The following is a 25,707-nucleotide window of genomic DNA, read 5'->3' as shown; positions in this document are numbered from 1 at the left end:
CAAACATCTTGCTAGCTTAAATGAGAGCTTGACGAAGAAGTCTATAAAAAGGAGAACTTATTTATTCCACTACTGCACATTATATACCCTTCAAAAGAGCACTGAGAAGAGCCGAGCTTAGCATCATGCATTTCATCCCTGTGAACCCAGAGCCCACTCTGTCTCTCTTTTAAATACTGTATTATCTTGACAGAGAGAAAGGGAGAAAGAGGGAAACAGGGAGTGAAGGGGAGAAAAAGTCTCCAGGGAGATTGGCCAGTCAATCCTTTTGACAAGATGACTCATTGAACTTTGTGTAGAGGGTAGTCCCATAATACACTGCCTTCTGCATGAGATAATTAGCTGTGGCAGGGTCATGAAAGAAAAAAAAAAAAAAAACAACCCACTGTGACGTGCAGTGAGTGCACCATGACAGGCCTGGCTCTGATTTTAGCTACGCTGCTCAAGTTCAGCTTTACATTGATTTGTATGACAGTGACATCTTTATATCAGCAACAATATAAGCCACTTGCAGTAAAAGGTTAAAAGGTTGGAGCTGAAGGGGCTCAGGCTGTAGATGCATCAGAATATTCCTTCATGTGTGTCTGATGGAGAAATGCCAAAAAAGGGAAATAAGAGCTGAGGCAAAAAGGTAAGAACAATGGAACAATGATTCATAACAGAGGCCATAAAATGTGAATAGTTTAAAAGTGTGCCATGGAGTGTGCATTAGATATAGCTTATATGTGTATTTATGCATTAATCTTCTTCTTTTTTTATTCAGTCTATTTTGTTTTTGTTAATTACTCAATTTATTGAGTCTGTCTTTCTTTCCTTCTTTGTCTAAGAATCTTTCTTTCTTTCTCTGCCTATTTGCATATTTAAGACTATTTGATATTAATTTTATGCAGCAATAACTGTTCGATTCTTTGAACCCTCTCTTTGTCTTCTTTCATAATATTTCTTTTTCTTTCATAATATCACTTTTTCTCCTTTTATAATTTCCTTACAGGCCTTCTTTTCTCTGATGCAGAATGGCGCCATAAATGTTTTACTTTATCAGAGATTCCTCTCTCTTTGTTTGTCTATGTCTATTTTTTAAGTGCTTTTAAGTTTTCCTCTTTAACTTGCAGAACCTCAACTCAAGTGTCTCGCTCTATTTGGTAACATTTTCTTTCACAACACTTCTTCCTTTTATTCTGCCTCTACTTTTTTTCCCCATTCACACAGTTGCTTAAAGGCCTCCTGCAATTCAGTATGACTCCTTAATAATTACTTTGTCTGAGATGTCTCTTTTTCTAAGAATTTTACTTGTTTCTTTGTGCGTCTATTATTTTCTCCACAAATTCAATTTTTTTTCTTTAACTTGCACAACCTCACGTGTCTAGCTCTGCATTTTTTAAACCTTTTTGTTCATGAAATTTCTCTTTTCTTTCTTCCATTCACATTTTCTTAGAGGCCACCTAATCTGCAATGCAGGATAAAAGAAAAAAAAACTAGCAAAATGGAAAAAAAGCTTAGGAGCAATGTAAAAAGTAAGCTGAATAGAATATAGCATGATATATTCTGACTATCAGGGCACATTTCTAATTTCAAACAGACAACATTACTATGTTATGAAGTGTAGCTCCCTTGGATCTCAAAGTTCAAACAAACAGTGTAAGAGACGACAAAGTGAGTCTCAGCGTCACTGTCAGTGGTATCCCTCCAGGCTGTACATCGCTTTCTCTTCACAGATTAGAGTCTGACTCCTCCTGGTCTGAAGCTTTGGAAGGGAATGGCTCATTTTCACAGACGCTGATTTGGCTGCCCTGGGCCATGAGAATAACATGTGCAATTTCTGAAAAGCTGAGTGCTCTTTTCACTATATAATTGATGTGCCGTGCAGTAAAATGTATTGCCTCAGCAGACTTAATAAAAAATATAAAAAGACGAACACTGAGGAGAACATCAGAAGACTATATTTATGATGGTATAGACAACATCGTTATTGCTGTTATTGCCAAAATCTTGTGAAAAACTGTCATTACAGCTTCTGGAAGCTTTGTCAGATGATTTATGTCTTTGAAAAATTTTGATACAGTGGATCATGATATCCTGTTAAACAGACTCCACTAGTGGGTTGGTACATCTGATGAAGCCTTCCAGTGTTTTTCTTCATCAGGTTTTTTCATTTTAATTGGTCACAGTGTCTCGTCTTTAGCCCTGATAACATGTGGAGTGCCCCAGGGTTCAATTCTAGGACCAATCTTATTTTTCTTGAATATGCTTCCCTTCAGTCATATATGCAGATGTGGTGTTGCATTTCACTATGCATGTGGAAGACACTCAGATACATCTCCTTGTGAAGCCCAATAATCTTTCTGATATGTCCTGTCTGGTAAAATTTCCAGCAGATGAGAAATATTGTATGTCCACAAATTTCCTTTCATTAAAACCTGGAAAAAATAAATGTTTTTATAATTGGTCTAGAACCAGATCAAGTCATATCTTGATGTCATTGCTATCAATATCAAACCTGTGGAGAAGAACTTGGATGTATTTTGACATATCAGCAAGCTCTAAAAAATATCTGATTCCTTTTTATTGATTAACCTTGAAAGATTTGTATATATTTCATGCTTGACACTTAATTGCTTTATATGCTGCACATTTTTTTTTATCTTGTATGTGTTTTATTGGTATTTGCTTTGTTGACTTTATTCTTGTATCTTTATTTTCATTGTTTCTTTTTTGTAAAGCACTTTGTAACACTGGTTTTGAAAAGTGCCTTACAAGTAAACATGATTACTGTAATATTATTGTATAAAGATCGGGAAGATGAGTGATGAAGGATGATGATAACAGTGTAGATCATAATATTTTGATGATAATGTGTTCGTAATGACAGTGTTGTTGACAATGTGGATGAAAAAGACCCATGAATACCAAAAAATGATGATGATGATGATGATTGTGATGATGCCCCTGATGGCTGAAGTACAGATCAGTGCCAGATGGCTCTAAACACACAGAGAACTCTTGTTGTGCAGCTCCACTCTGTTGAGCAGGATTCAGGAAGGTAGAGAAGGATTGGCAGGGGAGCGGGAGGAAAAGCAGGTTTGCTTTGTTTTGAGTTAAATTCCCTAGACTGTTTCCTTGCTGCCAATAGCACTGGCAGCCTGAGTAATTAGCGTAAACGCACATTGTGCAAATGCATGTGTCTGTTGTGGTGTGTACTTTGTTTTTGCATGGGCGAGAAGGTGTGAAGTTAAAAGATAGATTCTCTCTTTTTTTGTCTTTTTTTTTTTTTTTTTGCCTTTTACCTTGCATGCACAGTTCATTTGGAGGTAAAGAGGGAAAAAACAGAAGAATTTTTACAACCAAAACCAAAACAGTAGGTCTGATTTTGTCTGGCAGGGATCTTCGCTTTGAAGCCCAAGGACACATTAACTTGCTGGCTTCAGCTTTGCATGCATTGCGAGAAGCAGCAGGGGAAAGAAGAGGAAAGAAGAGAAGAGAAATATTTTTTTTTATAGCAAATAGTTGTTGATTTTTGTTATTATCAATGACAGGCAATAGGCCAAAATTCTCTAAAATTCGGGGAAAAAAATCTTTCAAAGTTTCCAAAGTAGTTTCAAATCTTAATTTTGTTTTTGTGCTCCCTCGGTAACCTTGTGCACAATGCCACCTGTCAAATGCATATCATGAGTAAAACAGAGGAAGAGCTGCTAACAGCATTTGTTGACAGACAGAGAAAAACAGGTTAGGAATTTGTTTTGAATTTACATCTGTGAGACATTAAGGTCTCGACTTCATACAACAAAACAGGAAGCAGCTTATGCATGAATGTTGCTTCAACTTTTACTTTGCTGCTATATTTAAATGTTTCCAAAGTTAATTCAAGCCGTTCTAACAACATATATTTAACATCAAATGTTTGCTGGAAAGTAGAGAGCTAAGGGACACCGATAGGAGGAAAGTAAGTGTGTGTGTGTGTGTGTGTGTGTGGGGTGGGGGGGGTGGGGGGGTATGAGGAGAGGAGGGAGGAGGAATAAAGAATAGCATCTCTTCCTGAGGACAAAAGGACGAAGAAACAAGGGAGAATAAAAAGATACACCAAAGGAAGGCAATGAGAAGACCGTTTTTACAGAAGTCATCTTTTATTGCCACGTAAGAAAGTCGTATATAGAACAATGGTGATATACTGTCAGATGGCAAATCAACAACAAAAGAAGAACAAAAATATCTGTCATCCCTCCCCAAAATAAGGAAAACAGACTTCATAGCAACACTATGGTAATATATTTCTGGGACAAAACATCTGCTATATCTCTTTTTCTAACATATTTGAATAGTACCAAAATACAGCTTTTCCATAACTTAATTTCACAAATTATAAAGTCAGTAAACAGTAAAAGGACGATGGGGCATCACGGTGCATATTATAAGCTACTGTGCAAACAATAGTGGGAGATGGGCTCTACCATAGAAAATATGCTTTACTAGTCACGCATAAATGCAGTGTTGGGGCCATATGTATTCATATACACATATGCATAAATACCACAAACTGGTCTGGACATCAAAAAATAGAAAATTGGATCTCATATAACTTTGTATGTAATGCATGATTAACACCAAAATGAGTTAATCAATGAGTTATTCTATAAAAGGATATGCTTGCTAATGGATAGTAGTCATATCGCAAATAGCTTATTGATTCTTCAACGGTAATGGGAAATCCCTTGGCTCTGGACCGAAGCAGAGGTCAATAACCAGAGTATTATTCACATCGACTGTGATTGATATCCTTCCGTTAATTCTAACAGCAAGTATATTTAATATAGGTTTATGATAAAAAAAAAAAAATTATACATATAAAGCACACCATAGGAGCAAACCCTTTTGAAAACAGATGTTGAGCGTTACTGGACAACAAACACTGCATCTCCTCTGTCTCTGTGTGCATAAGTAGACAGCTCCGGATTGGTGAAAACATTGCGCATAAAGACTGATGCTATACAAAGTCGTAAACATAGCTGACGAGATCCCCTTTTTGATAATATAGTGGTATACTGATTTTTTCAATCATACAGACGCTGCTCTTCATAGGCTGTAATCTTTACAGTGCTATCAAAGCCAGCAAACAGCAACGTTAAAGGATAGAAAAGAAAGAGAGGTGGAAAATCTGGTAAAAATGTAACTTGTGTGTTTGAGCCCTTTAATCGTTCCCAATGTACTGTACATATTTCACTGTCCCATCATGGTACTGCTGCTCTTTTCTCTAATGAAGAGTATACTGCATTTTATCTGTGGTGATTAACAGGAAGAAAAAAACTTTCTTCACCTCCTCTCCACCAAGAAATTAATATTTACAGACAACCGCATTGTCCTGATTCAGTGCAATACTACAAGACTGACATCAAGAACAAGCTATGTGTCACATCTTCCCCTTGAACACATATGGCATACAGATTGTAAAAAATACTCAACAAAACAGGAGCTGACAAATACATATTCTAGCATATATTAGTAATGGACAATCAGTCTGGACTGCATGACTGATTTGGGAATCTATAGAGCTGCTGCATTAGTGATCAATACAAGTCTGAGAGTCTACACGTCTACATAACAATACTGTAGCATCATGAAATCATTGGACAGAGGAGTTTTTGTGTGTGTATGAGTGTGTGAGCTAACAGTCTCTGATTCATAACTTTCCAAACGGAGTCGTTAGCGCTCACGTTCTGTGCACCGCCAGCGTTTTGCAATATCAATAATTCAAAGCTTCCTCCCTGTTAAGTGTTGACATTAGATCCCTTTTCTGTCTTTGTGTGCCACTGTGGACTGAGTCCCTGTCGCAGCACCAGAGCTCTTCCTCATATTTCTCTGGGTTTCGGTGATTAAAGACCACAGTGAGAACTCATAAAGCCCCCCTGGCCACCGGTCTCAGTACAGCTCCTGCTCTGTCTGTTATTGAATATTCCTTGTAGATATTCCACTGTGCGGTTTTCTCCTGGCGCCTGGCTGCTCTGCTCAACAAGAGAGCTTGATTTCAGCTCAACTTGTCTAATGGGGATGCTTTTTTGTATTAATAGACCTCTCTTTCAGCCAAAACAAGAGAGAAGTTGGACCACAATACCCATTTTCATATCCCATCCGCATCTCATCTGCCTCTCTCTCCTTTTCTGTCACCTGCCTCTTTCTGTCTCTAGGTGAAGCTTGTGTGGGCTAGTAGAAGTGTAAGCTTTTGTAATGCTCAGTTTTGTCATTGCTTCTACTTGTCAATGCGTATTTAGTGAGGCGAAAGGTAGGTGGGTATGCAAGGTGTTTGCCTTCAAGCTTTTCTTTAAATCTCTCTCGCTCATCTGCCACTCTTTGCTGTTTTGCTTTTCTTCGTGCCTTTATTAATTTGACACATTGCGAGATGCTGCCACAATACAGTGTACAGGCCCGCCAAATAACTCACCATCTCAACATCAATCTGACACATATTCAGACGTTTCACCTTCAAGAGCAAGGCTCAAAAGACTGCAGTAAAAGCATATCAAAAATAAGTCCTTTGTGGCAATAATAGATGAATTTGCTTCAGAAATTGTTAACGGGATACTTGCTGGCTGTCCTTCTGGTGTCAAAAACTGTTACAGCCTAATGTGGATGGATCAATAAATTGATTTCCAGCCAATCATGCAGTACAACTCAGCACATTGGTGGCTACATGGCATTAAGAAGCGACAGAGATCATATGTTGTGATGGCTCAAGTGATGCAGGGCTAAAAGAATGTTTAGCTAGAGGCTTCATCAAGCACGAATGACAGTGTTTTGTGGATGGGAAGCCGGTGAGGGATCATTGTCACTGAAATAGTGATTTTTCTTGGTCGGTTGCGACATCAAGGGCATAAAGGGTGGTGAGATCTGTATGTATGAACCTCTACATGCATTGTGCCTTCTTGGGGAAGCTCCTCACAGATTGATGAAAAGAAGCAGCTATGTAGCGGAGGTGTCCATGCCCTCCACAGTGGGTGTTAACAGTGAGAAAGGCTACAGAGTAGCAGAGAGGGCCATGCCGAATTGTGAGAGAAAGGGGGAAATATTGGAAAATACAATATATTAAGAAAAAATTGTAATTTGATGTCAGTAATCTGCACACAGCACAATTGTTACCAAGCTAGCTGGTCTGTGAAGCAACACAACAAAAGAGGAAAAAGATCCTCAACATAGGACTCACTGCAGCTTATGTTATGTCACTTACTTTTGAATGTAATGTGTCCATCCTGGACAGCAGAATCTATTTTAATTGAGTGACTGGAGAGATAGGGCTCTATTGTGGTCCCACTTTGTGATTTATGTTAAAAAGATGGGTGCACATTTAGTCAAAATCTTGCATCTGTAAGAATACAATACATAATTAAGTCCAGTTCACAAGGCCAAAGCATATTCAGCAAAAGTGTTAATACCACATAACTTAAGGCTGCATGCTTGACTGGCCTGATTCCTGCTCCTGCCTTTGTTACTGATCAATGCACCGGTGATCCGCTGCACCCTCTAACTTAGGTCTGATTCCTATAATTAGGCCTCCACTCTTCATTTGACTTCCATTCAGCCAGGAAGAAGGAAAAAAAAGTAAAGAGAAACATTTGGACTGTGGCAGGCAATGCACCTACAAGGCAATCAGGTCCTGGATGGTTTGGAGCAATGAGTTCACACTGTGGTTGTCCCTAACACAGTACTGGTACTGCCATGTTCATGTCATATTGGAGTTATCTTAATCAACATCCAAGTAGTAATTATGACAAAGAAACTCTGACTTTTGTGAAAGCTCTAATGTATCTGACTTGATGCTTCATGAAAATCAAGCAAATAAGTACACCTCATGTCAGCTAAAGCACATCGTTGAAGGTGATTAAACCCAAATTTAATAGATACAGTATTATATTGTCAATTCACAGTATTTTTATCACTCTGTCATCCATCCTATATGATCTGAATGTGCCATAAGAAACTAGGGGGTGAAGGCTATTACTCACACTATACTCCAAGATGTCTGTTACTACCATTGACTGTATATAATTATGGATGACGGATCTCCACTTCCTACCGCTATGCAAAAGTGAAGCCAAAATATCTCCTTTATGGGAGCTGCCATCTTGCTTGCGTGATGTCATTTGGAGCCAGAGTCTGCGCAGTATATTGGGCGGTGGGTTGACGGCCTGCGAGACACGCCTCCTCAGCCGTCCTGCCTGACGGAGGTTTGAGAGCGGCCTTTACAGCTGTCAATCATGACCTCACACCTCCTTTTTATATCATCAAATAACTAATTAAAAACCAACTTATTAGAAAAATGAGCACTTGGTTAAACACCAGCGTGATGAGAATGTCCTAAAATGACAGAAACCATCTTTGGGAAAAAATGTCTTTGATGTGTACTTTGATTTTTTTATTTTGGCTCATATCTCATCCGCTACCATGGAGGGGGAAGGATTTATGACCTTTAATGCAGCCAGCCACCAGGGGGCAATCAAGATGTTTTGGCTTCATTTTTGGGGCACTGTTATGACGTCCATATTTATATACAGTCAATGGTTACTGCAGAGTGGCCAGTTTGTTGAGTGAACTTTTAATTGACCAGTAGTTTGATCAACTAAAGGCCTGGTCACACCAGAAAGTAGCACAGCATAATTTATCAATGTATCTTTGCAAAATAATTGGTTCTAAAAGCTTGATGATGTAGTGACGACTCGCAGTGCTAGTTGATGAACTACTGTGAACTAGTCATCTGGAAACATGCTAGCACTAGTCAGTCAGAATAGCTTGTCAAGCTTGTTTCCATTTGTGTACTGGGCTGTTTATCCTGCCCTGACATTTTGTTTTGTGCATCATTTCATTCGATGCAGTTATTAAAGAGATGAAAAAGCTCTCTCCGAGCTACTGAACAAATCCATCAGAGAATAATTTGTAGTTTTAAATGCTGGTGCAACCGAGCCTTAATTGTTTTCTTGTAGCAAAATCGGTTTTGCAATGCTATACATATATTTTATAGATGATACCATATAATAGATGATTCATCCTATACCCTGCTGTGACAGCTTATGCTGTTCTCCTACCGAAAATAAGGGGGTTTCTCTTTACCAGAAAAGTTGTTGGAAACAGTTGGTAGTTAGCATAAGCATTGACCATAGAAAACAGACAGAAGCTACAAAAAATCCAAAGAGGTAAAGCTGGTTCGTCACTCTGAAGCAACATAAGCATGCGAAAAGGAAAGCAACCATCTCTGTGCTATAAAATTGTCTTTTAAATCCCAAAAGTCCTCCAAGATGAGAGAAAATAATGAGAAATAATGCACATTTACTTCTTTTTCTTTGGAACTGGCAGGTTTTGAAATTGTTCGCCACCGAATGCACTGAAGTAAGTACAAACACTATAAAATTCAGAAAAACAAGCATCTTACAGATTCTCTTCAATAAATGATGTACAGGAACACTGTTCAGGAGCTGGCTCTTTTACTGAATCGACTGTTTTGAGCCCGCATACTACCTGTGTCCTTTTGTCTCTGCTGTGGCATTTTTTGTCTGACTGACTCGTCTGATGAAAAATGTCAGACATGACTGCATCCTGAACCCATTCATCTGTGGCCCTGACCCTATCAACCATGACCCAGCCAGCGCAACCAATTCCCGCTTTCCATCGGGTTTATTTTGGCCGTTACGGTGAGGGATGAGGGGTGTTTGTTTACCAACTGTTTCCACTGCTCTGCCTGCTTACCAATTGTTCCAGTGGCTGGTTTTGCGAAGCTGAATGGGCTTTAAGGATGGAGCGGTATGGGATGGCAAGGAGGGTTCATATTTCCACACTTCCGCCTTGCTGGATTAAGTCAATTGGGTCCGATAATGCACATCCTAAGCAAACACTGACCTGCTTTTCAACTCTGTTACAGACAAAACCACCAGCTGTCAAAGAAAATGAGTAAAGAGATACATGGAGGAGGAAAGAAAACAACTACATTTGCAAAGGATTCTCATCAGACAAATAGGTTTATGAGATTGTGATGTCATTTATATATGATTCACTTTGATTGGTTGTTTTGTTTGTTTGAGTTTTACTTTTTCAAAGACAATATTCATATGCCAAAGTATGATTCTCTCTCTCTCTCTCTCTCTCTCTCTCTCTCTCTCTCTCTCTCTCTCTCACACACACACACACACACACACACACACATAGACATACACAAAGTTAAAAAGAGTGGAAATGTGCGCAGTGTTCAAGAGGACACACAATGGTAGAAAATTGCAAACTGAATTACATTTTTTGGCACACAGAATCAATCACTTATATTTCCTGCTAGAACAATGCACACGGGGAAACCAATCATGTCTCTCAAGGTGGGGGTGAATTATTATTATTCACTGTCTCATCATGACTGTACTCCACTATCACAGGAAAGATTCATCACAGCCCCATTTTTGTTTCTCAGAGATATTTCTACTCCGAAGGTCTTCCATTCAGACATGGGAGGAGCAAAGAAGAAGAAAGGGGTGAAAAGAAGTGAAATTAGAAAGGATGAAAAGAAAGGGATTAAGAGAGAAAGGCTATGTATATTTATATATATAAAAAGCATGATATCAGTTATCGCTACAAAGGGCCAAGGTCTGGAGTTTCACAGTCTTTCATGTACAACAGGCGCAGTAACAGCACTGACTTTTTGTCTCTCTGCTGCGATGATGCCTGCCGCTCTGCACTGCGGGAGCAGAAGGAAAGCAGAGTCCACCCTGTAATGTGGTCTGTGTGTATATGTGTGTGTGAGTGTGCATATATTGTGGGTGTAGGTGACACATTTTAATGCTCTCATGACTTCTGAAATCCTGTTCCACGCCTTCAATTCGGTCTCCAGGTTTTTCCAGTCATGTGACCCTCAAGACAGCAGGGGTTTCACAGCAGGAGGCAGAAATATCCCCTCCTATAGACCCTCTTATCTTACGCTCAACTGGCTTAGTTGTTTCATGTGTCTTTTGATTTAGAAGCTGTAGTATTACGCCCGCCTCCCCCGCCTCCCCCTAATGCACCTCAGAACTACATGCAGTCTGGATACACAGGGTACCCAAACTGTGTGTAGCTTTGCTGGAGCTGGCAATAAAATGTGTCTCTGGTATACACACTGAAATCCAATGTCTTTTCCTCTCACCAGATTGTCATGTGCACCTCTTTCTCATATTCGCATGCTTAAAAATCATCAATCCACACTTCTTTTTTTTTTTTTTTTGCTTGTTCTCTGTCCACAAATGTTCCGACAATCTGTCTTTGTTTGTGTGGTACTGTCTGAACCGCCTATTGCCTGTTTTGCTTGTGCCCTGGTTGGATCTGCACTGAAATGTCCAACGCATAACTGCATTTACACTTATGCCAAATGCTTCTCTGACCACCTCCAGAGACGCTTTAAGCAATCAGATCATAATCTATTTACTGTTTGTTTTGGGTGCATTGACATTTTTATTTTAATGCACTGTCTGATTACAATCTGATCACTGAAAATGCATCTTAATCACAAATGTAAAGAGGGTCTTGGAGGTGGAAGCAGCATTTTAGATTACAAGGTCAAAATGATAACAGTGGCAGCAGTTGCTAATAAGTCTCACATCATTACAAAACAAGCAATCGGGTTTGGAGAAGCCCTTAGAAGATTTGGCCTATTTGTCAGACTTAAGGATTTATTTTTATGTTTGAGTCATGCAACCCAGATAGTCGTTTTTTTCCCGCTGGTTGTGATGTTTTTTTCAGCTAGAGCTCGAGTACAGTGAGCGATCTAATCAAGCCTAGTTTCTCGTAGCAGTGTCTTCCATCACCACTAAAAGAATAGTGGTATTTTTATTCCAGCTCACTCCACTTTTCACAGTATTTTATCACTTTTTTCTAAAACTAGAGAAGTAGAACACTCTATGCAAATCTGCGCAGAAATAAAATGTTGAGCAGCCAAAGCCTATATTTGCTTTACCTAATGAAATATGTTCAATTACTTAGTTAACCCACTCTATGAGTGCTATCCACGTTAGCCTAAAATACATATAACATATCTTTAATTAAATAAGTTTTTTGTCCCGTTCCAGTATTATGAAGGCCATCCCCGGCCACTGCTACAGTACATAAAAACAGCTTTATTTTCTTTTTATTTGCAATCTTTTTCTTAATAGTTTTGGAATTAAAAGGCAGTAAATTATCCCAGACTGTGCCCTGTCACTGAATAGATAAGGTGGGTCATCCTTACTTAGCTGCCATTTCTAAAAGTTACATTTTTCTGGTTTTAATTGGTTTAGAGCACTGTCATGGTCTAAATTCACTGACAAGAATATCATTTTTAAGTTTTGGGAATCCAGACAGTCAAATTTAGAGATAACAGATATGCACAAATCACACAAAATATTAGCAACTTAATTCTAAAGTTATTGGTATCATTCTTCATAAACTCATATCGGCCAAGCCCTGGTGTGTGGTATTTCTACAGTATATGTTTTTGTATGTTTGTGAAAATGTAAAAATGCATGTGCATGTTTCTGAATGTGTGCATTTGTGTACAAGAATGATGCTCCAAGAAGCCTCTGCTAGCTGCAGCATCATCCAGATGCTGCCTCCCTGCCTCCTTATCCCTCCTCTGGGCCAGCTGTCACCACGCAGACGAGATCAGAACAGCACAATGCCAGTGCGACAGCTTCCATTCTCTGTGCTGGAGCCTTGTGGAAAAGGGCGACCTTCAGCTGCAGAGCCTACGAGGCGTTTCTGAATGGCCACAGTACAAAACCCTGCATGTCTGCAGTCTAAAGCCCAGTGCCCTCATCATGTGTCTGTTTCAAAGCCCTCAGGAGATTTGGGGAGAATCATAAGGAAATGTTATTTCTTCCAAACCATTCAATGCTTTGTTGGGCAGATGAGCAGAACTCTTGTTGCGAGGTTTGTGGGTAAACTTGCTGTATTCCTCCTTTATCACGATGCTTTGGTGCTTTACACTTGATCTCTTCTGTTGCTTCTTAGGTTTGGTTCGTAAAAGCCCATCCATTTTATTATCAGCAGTTTCCCATTTTTAACAGCTGTGTGTAGTTGCGCTGTAATGCTCAGACATTGTTATCATTACAGAGTAGATATTAGCTGTGAGACAACACTCTGATATTACCACAAGTGTACAGACATCCCTGCTCTGTAGGCTCTTTGTTGTTATGGTTACAGACACCACCAACTTGGCCGCCATCCTCTTGACAACAAAGGTCTGTTCGGTGATTTGATTGGTGAACTCTCCGTTTGTGAAACGAGGACCACTCAGACACAGTGTCACTGTCCCACCACAAAGTTGTGACAATCATTCACCAGTACCAACAAGCCTCAACTTCTTCACACAAACACACACATAGATCTGCACCTTTGACCAACCCTGGAGTTGGTGTCTCCACTTAGAGATTACTTATGCCACCACTCAACATGCATCCTTTCCCCCTCTTTGTCTCCCTCATATCCTCTCTCACACAGTCACCTCTGTCTTGCTGTTGGTCACAAAGTAGGGCTGTGTGGGGAGGAAGTGTTGGCTGTGGCTCTGGCCTCTGGTGCTGTGGAGCTGGTTCGGCTCCAGCACGGTACACTGAGGCCTCTTGTGCCCGTAGGTCTTCCTCCGGCCCACCGTCTCAGTCCCATCCCAACCCTTCAGGCCCAACCCCATCGCATGCCCAGTCGCAATGGTGTTGGAACTGTAGGCCAATGGGCGGCCCATTGTAGCCGAGCTGGAGCCAATGACACTCTCGGCGGCCCTGGAGATGCCCAGGGACATGCCACCTGGCATGGTCCCCGCCATGTGTGCCAGGGAGGTAGCCCCCAGTCCTGGCGGCTTGCTACTGTGGCTGTGAGCATGACTGTGAGTGTGAGTGTGAGTGTGAGCACTGTGAGAGCTGTGGGCAGCGTGGGCAGCGTGGGCATGGCTGCCTTTGGGTTTCTGGCCATTCAGCTTCAGTCCCCCTCCTCCACCACCTCCGTGCCGTTCTGTCGGGAGGGTTGAGATGGAGGAGATGCTGGGCATCTCTGTGACGTAAGTGGCCACTGGCTCTGGAGTCAGTGGACCCAAGGAGGTCATAGGAGTCATGGAGGTCATCGGGGTAAGGGAGGTCATGGGTGTCATAGAAGTCATGGGTGTCATAGACGTCATTTGCGTCATGGAGGTCATCTGGGTGATGGTTTGGTTCATAGGGTTGGAGGTCATGGGGTTAGAAGCCATAGGGTTGGTGGTCATCGCGGGATTCATCGACGACATGTTGCCCATGGAGGGTCTGGAGTTCCCCATGGGTTGGAGAGGGAGGCCACCCTTCGTTGGCAGCTCCACCATCAGTCGACGCTTGTTGTAGATTTCACCGTTGTACTTGGCAGCTGACAGAAGAAGGAGAGAAAGAAACAGAAAGCTAATGAAAATGTTAAATGAACATGAAAGATCTGCAAAAGAGGACAGCTGAAATCTTGGGTTCAATGTTGAAATCTGAATAAATTTGTTTCCTCCAATTTTGCTGTTTGCTCTTTATAGACTGTGAAAAAAACAATATCCTCTGCTCGTCTGTTTTGCTACAGTGGAACAAAAATAAAATAAAACTGTTAAAGAGAATGACTCATGAAATCAGCTGCAAACTAAGTCATGCACATGTGAATGCACACACACAGGCAGAAGTTTGGATAGAAAACATCCCATCCCTTTTTACTCCCACAATCTGAAAAGGTCGTAAAACAAACCTGTATACTTTAACTTTGTTATTCAGCCTACCTTTATCTGACTGACCATCTAGGGTGTCAGGGCTACTGTAAACGCCTGCATATCGAGGCCTGTCATGCCACTGGAGGAGTGAAATCAAAAAGAGAGCCGAGAATGTCTCTTCCACCTCCTTTATAAAGCCAAGAAAACATCTAATTTCTGTGTAGTGGGAAGGTGTTCACTATGATGAAAAAAGAATATTTTGGAGAAAGATGTGGTGTCATGTTTTCCAACAGGGCAACATGTCCCTGGTAGATGTAACTGTTTGTAACTCCAAACATTAAATAACGGGACTTCATTTCCTTTTGACATACAGTATAATGAAGAGAAGATTTTGAGAAAATCTTGTTGCCTTTCTTTCTATGTAGGAAATTAAGGCTAGTCCTATTCCAGAGCTACAATGTTTTCTGAAATGAAAGTATGGATCTGGTTTTGTGTAACAAGGTTTGTATGGTGTGTGATTCCTCTTGCTATATATCCCATAGTGTAGGTTTAGTGGCTAACGGGGCCCTTCTCTCCTCAGAAACACCTGAGTTAGGTTGTTTAAATCAGCGCTCCACACAAATATAGCAAAATCATCTCAAACTGTGTTTGATGTAATGGTAAATGGACTGCATTTATATAACGCCTTTCTAGTCTTCCAACCACTTCAAGCACTTTACACTACATGTCAACATTCACCAATTCACACACACATTCATACACTGATGGCAGAGGCTGCCATGCAAGGTGTCTAATACTCATTCACACACACTCACACATCGATGACACAGCCTTCGGGAACAATTTGGGGCTCAGTATCTTGCCCAAGGACACTTTGACATGCGGACTGGAGGAGCCGGGGATCGAACTGCTGATCTTCCGATTAGTGGACGACCTGCTCTACTTCCCTGAGCCACAGCCGCCCTATTTTACAAAGCTAAATTGGTCATATAACATAAAGTAGTGCACTCCCTAAACAAGCTACCTAACTGTTTAGTGCTAACTAAATATTTGATTTTTTATACTGTGCTTGTTCTGAGCCAGATGTTTTCAAACTGTGAGCCTCCCCAGTAGGGCACAAGGGTGTTGGGTGTGCAAGGGTGGGGGCACAAAGAGATGTGAGGTGAGAGCCGCAATTTGCATCAAAAATTATACTCATACTCCTTAATGCATTGTGAATAATCATCCATAAATCTGCTTAAAAAACATGGAAAAAAGATGCTCCCTATAACTCCAGAATCATGACATTTTTAAGTTTTCTTTAGTTTCAAAGTAATCCAGTGATAGCTGTCTGAACATCCACTGCAAACAGGAACTTTTAATGGTGCCAATTTTCCAAAATGTAAACAAATATAGGCTAAAAATACAGGGCTCAAGTTGTATCCCACAGCTAACACATTAAATCCTTGGCCATGTTATACTTTCTTGTGTACAACCCCTAAAGCATATAACAGTTCCAAAACTGAGAACATTGATTATCCCCCAAAATGGAAAAAGACAAAAAGCAAGAATAATAATAGGAGCGACACATGTTGCACCATCAATATTTTTATGACATTAATTCAGACACTCTCCTCTCTCCATCATTACACACATATTTGCCCTCAGTTGAAAACCAGTGGGGGGGTTCATATGTCAATGTGACTGTATTTTCTTTATAATGGAATTTTTTACTGCGTAACTTTGCCAGTTCATAATGAAATGCCTGAATGTGCTGTGCTGTGTCTGTGACTGAACAGTTCATGCATCCACACAATAAATGGCAGCACAGAAATAGACGCAGGCCTGCCGTCCATCATTCCTCCACCCAACAAAACGCAACACAGAGTTGAGGCATTGCTTAACTAGACAGTCTGAGTGGTGTCTGGCTGAGGCGAGTTACATCAAGTTACATATGCAGCACTTGACATTTTTCAATCAGACAAGAAAGATGGAGAAAATAGTTTAATGTGACAACTGAAATCTGTTTAAAGGGATAGCTTGCATTTTTTGAAGGGGGGTTGTATGAGGTACTTGTCATTGTCAGTGTATTACCTACAGTAGATGGCGGTCCGCATCCTCCCTCTCAATTGGAGAAGCACGCTGACGGGGGCCAGCAGTAAACGTATTTTATCTAAAAAAACTCAATATCAGTTTAAATGTATGCTCTATTTAGAATATTTTCACTGCTTTTCTGCTGCCAGACAGCCCTTTTCTTTGGCACTACATTTTCTTAACCATAGAACTTCCGTATTGCCACGCACTGTATTACGCCGCTGCAGCACTTTCTGACCCAAACAGCTGATCTGCGGCATAATACAGTGCTTGTTTTTTAGTGGATTTTTTAGGTGGCTAAAATATGTTTTGCTGCTGGCCCCCTCCACAGCAGTACAGTGCTTATCTTCTGTGCCGGTACTTCTGCCTGCTTCTCCATTATTGGGTATTGGTGGGGGGTTGCGGACTGCCATCTACTGCAGGTAATACACTGACTATGGATAAGTACCCCATACTAGTGATGGGAATTCCAGCTTTTTTCAGTAAGCCAGATCATTTGGCTCAGCTTAGCAATAAGAGCCAGCTCTTTCGGCTCTCAAATGGCTTTTGATTTAATAACACTTCTGGCTTTTATAATTCAGCCAAATTTAGTAATATTTTGATCTATGATTGGTATGTGTGCACATATATCACTTAAATTATTCAATGTAATTTCCAGAATACCATAATTTGACATTATGTTTGTTATTAAAACCTTAAAAACATCAAACACTATTACACATGTATATTGAATGTTTTATTTATATATCCAAAACAGTGTAAGGCCAGTTTTAAAAAATGCTAAATGAAAGTAAATCAAAGAGAAAACAACACAGGACAGCTACAGTCCCTCAGAACTGTAGACCATCAGCCCCCTCACCTGCCTTTGACCTGATGGTATAATCTCTGTTTGTTATTACACGTGACCGGTCACACACACATAGACATCGACACAACATTCAGTCAGTGCTTGGAGTAAGCGTGGCCGAGCAGTGTGGCGAAAACATCATCCTAATATTATATCTTGTATTAAAAAAAGACATCATCTCTAAGATGGAAGCCGGTTCCCATCGTTCACTTAAAGGAGCCGGCTCATAGAGACTACACTTTTGCAACCGACACATCACTACCTCATACAACCCAACTTCAAAAAATGCAAACTATCCCTTTAACTGGTAAGAGTATGAGGTATAACATACATGTACAATATATAATCGTATACATACTGTATGTATAAAGACACCTACATGTATCTATCTTCTTACACATGGACAAAGTCAACACAGAAGTTTCACTGTAATCTATGTGTTGGTGTAAGCGTTTCCCCATATCTTCTGAATATCTGTCTGTGTGTGTGTTTCTGTCTTTGTGTGTGTGTGTGTGTGTTTCTTTAGCCTTGGAGCAGTCAGATTTAATGCCTCACATTTTTTACTCTCTCTGTCAGTCACTGTCACCAAGCTACCGTCTCTCTTATCAGTGCGAAATGTGACCTTTTTTTTTCTGTCGGATTCACGTTCACAGTCGAGTCATTACTCCTTAGCCCTTGTTGCCTCCACGTCCTTGAAGATAAAGTTAACACACTCAGCGAGTTTGCTTTGCCGCTGTAACTATAAATCTAGTTTATTGCTGTGTGAATGGGAGAGAAACGAGTGAGCGGCCCTGTGGGGGGATAGCAGGGGGGCTTGTGGGGGTTGGGATGGGGTGGGGTGGGGGGTGAGGGGGAGCAGCAGCGTCTCACCACCCCTGGGGATCAAACTTGCTCAGGTGACAGGTGAATCAATCCAGCGGCAGTCAGCTCAACGGTGCACACATCCAGCAGCGTACGTGAGTGGAAACGGAAAACACCGCTGTTGCACAGTGTGGGCTCTGCATGCCTCTGCCTGCGAAAGGCCAGCATCCCACAGAGACTCGCACACATTATGCATCAGGAAGAAAAAAAAAATCAAGCACTGCTCCTCTGAAGTCCCTCAGCACCAATAACATAAAGACTTTATTACGATTTGACCACTATGTCAGTCTGCTTTTTTATTAGCCAGCCATATCTACTGCCAAGGTGACGGTGGGTAAGTTGTAGTTTTATGTCTTTAAAACCTGCAAAAAATTCCTTTTTACATTTTAGAATTTGCTCCTGCTCCAGACTCAACTAATCAATGAGCAGAGTGAGCATTTTCAAGTGGCTTTTAGTGATGCATCTTAGTTCACTTTAATTTTTTCTGTGTGAAAAGAAGCCGTACCAACAGGAAAACACAAGTACACTGATTCAGATCAGAGCAAACAAACTATAGGTTTGAAAATGTCCTAAAAGTCAGGATATCTCGGGCCTCTGCTGCATTGATTGTGACCTTTCTTTTACAGATCTATCTCTTGTGAGTCCTGTAACATTGTGGAAGCGCAATGTTAAACCACAGGAGTTCCCCTTTAAGATATCACTTCCCTGTGATGTACCAAACCAATAAACAAAGAAGCCTGAAAAAAACTCCCTTTGTGTCTCATTTGTGAAACTCATTTGCATGTAAAGAGGATTATAGAAGATTAAATCCCAGCTGAGGTGTGAGGGTATATGGTTATAATCTGCATGTTCTCAAAAAACTTTTAAATAATTCCATACTGATACAGATGTTTCGCTAAGCTGAAATTGAGTCTTGCATACAAAACTCCAATAAACACAGCAGGTTGGGTTTTTGCGGGAGCCTAAAGTTTAGAAAAGCAGGCTTGTGACTTGTTGGTTGGCAGTTTTATTCCCTAAAGCAGAAAGTGCTTTCAGAACCAGCGTGAGATACTATATGAATGTGAAAAAATGCAGAACAAGAGCAAGAACGATTAAAAAAAAAAGATTAAAAAACTGAGCAATTGCTTCCCCATTAACTGCGGATTTACTTTGCAGACCATCTGTGAAAAACTTCTTAACAGCATGTTGCATAGCATGTAAGAACACAGCCGTCTCCTTAGTGTTTATGGTAGTTGTTACATTTAGCAGAGCAGATGTGCATGAGACGTGGGCCATAATTGGTCATTTGTACTTGTTGAAGACTGCGTCCCCCTCTGGGCCGAGTTACAGCTCTGCATCCAGGGACCTTTATTAGTTGGTTTTTGCCTCGGATGCTGTTAGAATTCGATAAAGTGACCTTATATAGATGCACATGGGGACAGTGGAGATGGCTATTGATTAACAGAAGTGTGGCTTATCAGCTGGACGGTAGACCATTGGGAAAGTGGCAGAGGCAATTAAAGAAAAGGGAAAAAAGCCTGGTTGGAGGGTGTTGGGGAAGGCGGTGTTGATCTTAGACTTGGTTCCATTTCTCAAGGGTTCAACAGGCAGTGAAAAAAGCAGAGTGTGTAGAAACGGGGGAAGAAAAGAAAAGTCCATTTATGTTGCTCAAGATTAGTGCTGCTCACACAAAGGTGACTTCAAAAAGAGCCTTTGCTAGCTTTTTGTTTTTAGTTTGCTGTCATTTATTCCCCCCACTCTCTCTCTCTCTCACCCTCGCTTTCCCCACACACACATTTTTCACAGCTCATGTGTGACGTTCCCATCATTGGCTCTCAGTAATGGCAGTTTGCCTCCTGGAATCCCGGGCTCCTGAGCTGTATATCTCTGGACAGGTTTTCCAATCATTTCATAGGAGCCTCTTTGAATACCACTTGTGGAATGAAAATCTGTCAGTCAAGTGTAAGCCCAAGGGGGGGTGCCTCCCTTCAATTACAGAAATGGAATCAGATATGAGCCGCTATAAGGGAGGATTGAGATTAGCAGACCAATGGTTCTTTAAGGAGCGATACGGAACATGATGGATTGAGGGTGGGAGGGCGGGGAAGGGGAGACAGCGCATGTAGGAGGGGGAGACAAAAGGAAAAGGAAAAAAACAGGTGAGGGAAAATGCAGAAGAGAGGGTAGGAGGCATGATAATAAAGGTGGCAATATGAAAGAAGAAAGATGGATGAGAAATGAGGAGTGGTGGGAGGGAAGGTGCAGAAGTAAAGGTGAGAGGAAATGAAGGGGACAGGGAAGAAGAGAGGAGGAAAGCGGAGAGGGAGGGACCGGAGGAGGATGATCGGGGAGAGAAAAACGAGCATTAAAGGTTAGAAGAGCAAACGTTGAAGCAAAGTGGTTGAGGGAAGATGAGGTCCATTTTGAATACAAAGAAGCAGATGGGGGGGGAGGAGGATTGAGTAAAGCTGAAGTGGACGAATGGAAGAATATTGACAGATATGTGCTAAAAAGTTGGAATGTAATTTCTACATTGCTGTCTGGACTCAATTCAGTCTTTAAAAAAAAGAGCCTTGTGTAAACCCAAATGGATAAATTTGCTTCATTTTGCACACTTCCAATACATTTGAAATTGTGTACATTTAACATTACTTCCAGACATTTCCAGAGCATATCATAGCTTTTTTTTGATTGATTTTATGCCCTCCAGGCAGTCACTGCTTTCAGAACCTGCAACTACATTATAAAAATCTACTTAGAGAGACTTCTTCAGAATAATAATCAATCACAGTGAGCATTTAGTCCTTGAATAGAAATGCAGTTAGACTGTTCTGAGAAACTTCAACAATTCAACCGAAATGTCTTATGTGATAAATATTTTGTGAATTGTAAAGCCTGTTAATAGCTATTACAATCACATTATGAAACAATTTAAATGTACGTATACAGAATATTCTCTTGTGTCATTGGACAAACACTATGTATACATTGTCTATCAGTCCATCTATTGATCTACTATATCTATTGTCTTATCCACTCACTTAAAACATAATATTTTGTGTATTATACCTAGAAGATGTTACATAGTTGTTCTAAAGAATCTGCTGCAAGGTCCCAGTGGATCCACAGCTACAAGTGTTGGCACAAGTTTTGCAGGGGGAAGAGTGACTAAGTTGCTGATCTATATAACAATAAAACATTTAAATCAATCACAGATATTGATTCATTAATCTCCCCAAGTCATCTACACTGGTGGAGGTACATCCAGCTGAGGAACGCAGTAAGAACCAGGCACCACCCAAGAACCTCTTAAATTGGGATGAAGGTTTACTTCTTCCGGCTTGGAAAATTGGATTACGGATCTTGCCTTCAGTATAACTGATGACGTGGTCAATAAATTTAACAAATCATGCTAGAGGTTTACCTTTTAGTTGTAGCTATTCTGCATAAACCTGCCTCATCTGTTTTCCTTTGAGATTTCTTACATTTTGTCAAAAATGCCACCCTCAATCCCCGGAGCACGTGCTGCATTGATCTGTTGGTTCTGTGTGTAGGAGATGAAAGAAAAGCTGTAGCCTATCATCAGGGAGTAAGGTTTTCTTGATGAGAAACAGTGAGGTTGCGTTCCTTCCTCAAATTGCAGCACGTCTTGTGGCTGCACTGCACTCTGATTTATTGAAGCTTCTGTCAGCGGAGAAACTGGCGTCTCTTTCCTTGTTGAATATTGGTGCAAAAATGTTGAGTTGAGAAAGAATCCCTTTGTTCTTTGACATTTTCCGCTGATGTTTTAGATAACCGAACAATTTCCTGCAATCAAACGCAGTTGTACCTGTGCTGAAAATATCCTGACATTGCCTCATGTCTATATTTGGCCAGTTATATGAGACTTCTAAAAATACACCGCCAATACAATAAATTAAGATACCAGGGTTCAGAACTCAGGATGACAGTGTTAATCACTATTTTCACTGCTGTTCTTTTAGGGCAGTTTTCCTTTAGGCTTAAAAATGATGTGTCCACTTGTCACTCATTATTCTCTGTTTTCTCAGTTTTGCTGGCGGTTATATAAACTGCTACCATAATTACACAACATCCTTGTGCTTCCGGTGCACAAAGCTGTACTCAGCATTAACAAGCCAGATAATCTACAGTATTACTGTAACATGTCTGAGGGATGAGTCAGTGCCCTCCACATGCAGTGTGGAGTAAGGATAGCATTTACATCTACAATACAGAGGAAGATCACACCTACATTTGTCATCAGAATCAGATATTTTATCTTCTGCTTCTCAGCATGCAGGAGAGGCCTTCCAAAGACGAGCTCTTGTATGGTCATTTTCCTAATAAAAGGGCACAAATGCCGACAAATAGCATCTTGGAGCTGTTTCTACACATATCTAGATGTGTTTGTAGATATTATCTGGTGGGAGTGGGCTGAATACTGAATCAAGTGAGGACAGGATACCTGTCTAGCATAAACAAGCTGACAGACACACACTGAAAAATTCACGAGTCGATCTCAAACGAATGCAGGTTATGAAATAGTGATGCCTCTGCCAATAACATATGGGCATGGTGAGGCAAATTCAAATCAGCTGCACTGATAACTGAGCTCATTGAATTTGGTAGCCTGCATGAAGCTGTCAAACAGCTTGATAAGCAGGCTGTTTCTGTTTTACGCCGTGTCCAGTTTGGTAGCTCAATCAATAACACCTGTCAGATCTGCTCGCAAGACTGCCATAGCTTAGTCACATTGTTCCCACAGACCTCTGGATAAATCATAAGACCATATGCGTTCGGATCTCAAAACATGTAGGAGAATATAGTGGGGAAAAAGCAAGGAATTAATAAAACAAGACCCCAGTTTTCATTTTCTAAAGATCCACTGCCAACTCAGGATGCATCAGATGGTGACTTCACTATCAAGAATTGGGGAAGCCCCAAGACTTATTGTGATGATGATGCATCTGCTCCAAACACTGTTATGGTCAGAGCCAACGGCAACAGCTGGAGAAATCAACACCCATTTTTTATAATCAATGGCACAACATCAAGTACACTGCCTATCCCAAACTGTAAAAAAAAAAATCTCTGTTCTTCTTCGTCTAAAAATTTAAAGATAATAATAGAAGTTGACACTCACCCACAGCCTTCAGGGAGGCGTATTTGTTGAGATCCTTGTTTTGCTGCTGCTGCTGCTGCTGTTGCTGCTGTTGTTGCTGCTGTTCATACACATGAGCCAGCTGGCTGAGGGCAGGGTAAGGGTGCTGCTGGCCCATGTTCGAGCCCGGTCCCACGTTGTTGTTGATCTGACCACCCTCTGTGGGCAAGGACACATGACAGGATGTGGTTACAATCAGGTTTAGGATGTGGCAGATGACGGTTTAAAGCAATAGTTGGACATTTTGGGAAATAATTTGCTTTCTTGACAAGATGAGAAGATAAATACCACTCTCATTGTCCGTTAAATATGAAGAAAGCTAAGAGATGTTAAATTAGCTTAGCATAAAGCACTTTTAATCTCATTTTTACGCATTGAGTTTTGCACTGATTAAACAAAAGAGATAAACATGTTAATTAGTGAGCTTTAGAGGTGTCGGTATATGGATTTTATTATCTTCGGACAAAGCCAGGCTAGCTGTTTCCCCCTGTCTACAGTCTTTGTGTTAATGCTAAGCTAACTGACTGCAGACTGTAGCTTCATATTGAATGGTCACATATTGTATGAGTGCATTATCAATCTTCTCATTTAACCCTCGGTAAGAGAACAATAACCTTTTCAAAGTACTTCTTTAAAGTTAAATTTCACACCTGATAAATAAATTAAAATGCCTCATGTCTCTCATTCACATTCTCTAGCAAAAGACTGTGTTCCAAATTGGGAATTGTCTAATTACGTGATGCCTTTTTTAAAAGGCTTCATAGCCACAGGAAATATGTTCACACTCATCAATTCCCAGGACTTATAAACAGCCACTCATGTCAATGCCATCAACTGATGGACATCATCCTACAGCTGCAACCTATTGTATGTCATGTAGGCTAATACACATTTGGACAGTATCCAGAGTGTATGTACTAGTACGCTGATTAGCTGCACCTGCTTTCTATTACACAAGACTTAATCATTTATTTTTATCGTGCATGCCAGCATGCAAGTACATTCATGTCAGTTTTATGGCTGAAATATCGCTGTCCTGGAGTACAAATTTCAGTATATTACTGATTTTTTTTATGGTGCTTTTGTCATATCAGCCTAATTGAGGTTAAATTGCAACACAGTTTAACATCTCTATCTGACATATAAACACATCCTAAGTCCTGCTAACTTGTTAATGAACATTTTAAAATCTTTACTTTCTCTTCAATTTCTTGCCATAAAACTTCATCTTAAAAACAGGACTGCAGATAATTAATCATAAAACTACTTTTTTTGTAAAACACTGATGGTATCTTTATTATAATATTTCATTTGTTTCAGTAGAGAAACAACTCTTCTTAAAAGTCAATTATCTTTGAGGTGGAAAAAATCTAAATGCAAACTAACACACAGAATCATTTGATCTTCTGTTTTTCAGCACATCTTCTTATCAGTATTTTGTCCGAGTGATTCAATGCGAGTGTCTGACCATCATTTTAGTGCTGACCTAAGGTTTGGAGAAGGCATTTTTGCTTCAGTACATCCAATATTCGTCAGTATATGTGGACACACCAGTGCACAAAGACACACAAGCACACAAATGCTACAAACCTCTCAGGAAAAGGGATCAGATTTTGGCAGGAATTCTTGAGAAATATAAGATATCAGTTCTCAGTATTGAACCCGGGTAAGCTGGCCTTACTAAGACTAGATATTTCCGCTCTCTACCCTTTCGTAACTTTTGCCATGAGGCAGTGAGACATATAGTTTATTTAAATCCTGTTACATTACTTGTGATAAATGACATTCACATTTCAGATTTTTCAAACTTATAGTAAATCTTGTTACCATTACAATCTATCAGTCACCCAGTATGGTGGAGGAGGATTTAAAAGGAGTAAACTCTTATTTGCCACCTGCTTATGGTCTTAGGAAGTAACAGATGTCTTATATTAATTACTGTAGCCTGGTAGTAGAATTCGCTAACCGTAATGTATTCACCTAATTACACAAATGATAATTAAATTTTAAAAGGTCTGTTGAACGCAGGACTTTACTCTCCAACATCACTGCAACACATACAGTACAGCTAGACATAGTGGCTTTAAATCATTGCCTGTGAACTACAGTAAATCATCA

At 40.4% G+C, this 25,707-nt stretch overlaps 1 protein-coding gene across 1 annotated transcript in view; it reads right to left on the bottom strand.

Moving 5' to 3' along the window:
• Window positions 1-4,066: 4,066 nt before the first annotated feature.
• The window catches only part of shisa9a (shisa family member 9a), a 59,705-nt gene continuing 38,064 nt past the window's right edge, over window positions 4,067-25,707 (bottom strand). Inside the window, exons 3-4 of the mRNA XM_067576515.1 lie at window positions 23,572-23,748; window positions 4,067-14,352 (exon numbers count right to left, since the gene is read on the bottom strand). Coding sequence (XP_067432616.1) covers window positions 13,460-14,352; window positions 23,572-23,748 — 1,070 coding nt within the window. The 3' untranslated portion in view covers window positions 4,067-13,459. The remainder of the gene's footprint in view (window positions 14,353-23,571; window positions 23,749-25,707) is intronic.

This window comes from Thunnus thynnus, chromosome 20 (genome assembly GCF_963924715.1).
Source record: "Thunnus thynnus chromosome 20, fThuThy2.1, whole genome shotgun sequence".
In the NCBI taxonomy this organism is placed as follows: Eukaryota; Metazoa; Chordata; class Actinopteri; order Scombriformes; family Scombridae; genus Thunnus; species Thunnus thynnus.
The sequence above is the reverse complement of the archived record's forward strand: the minus strand, read 5'-3'. Positions and strand labels throughout refer to the sequence as shown.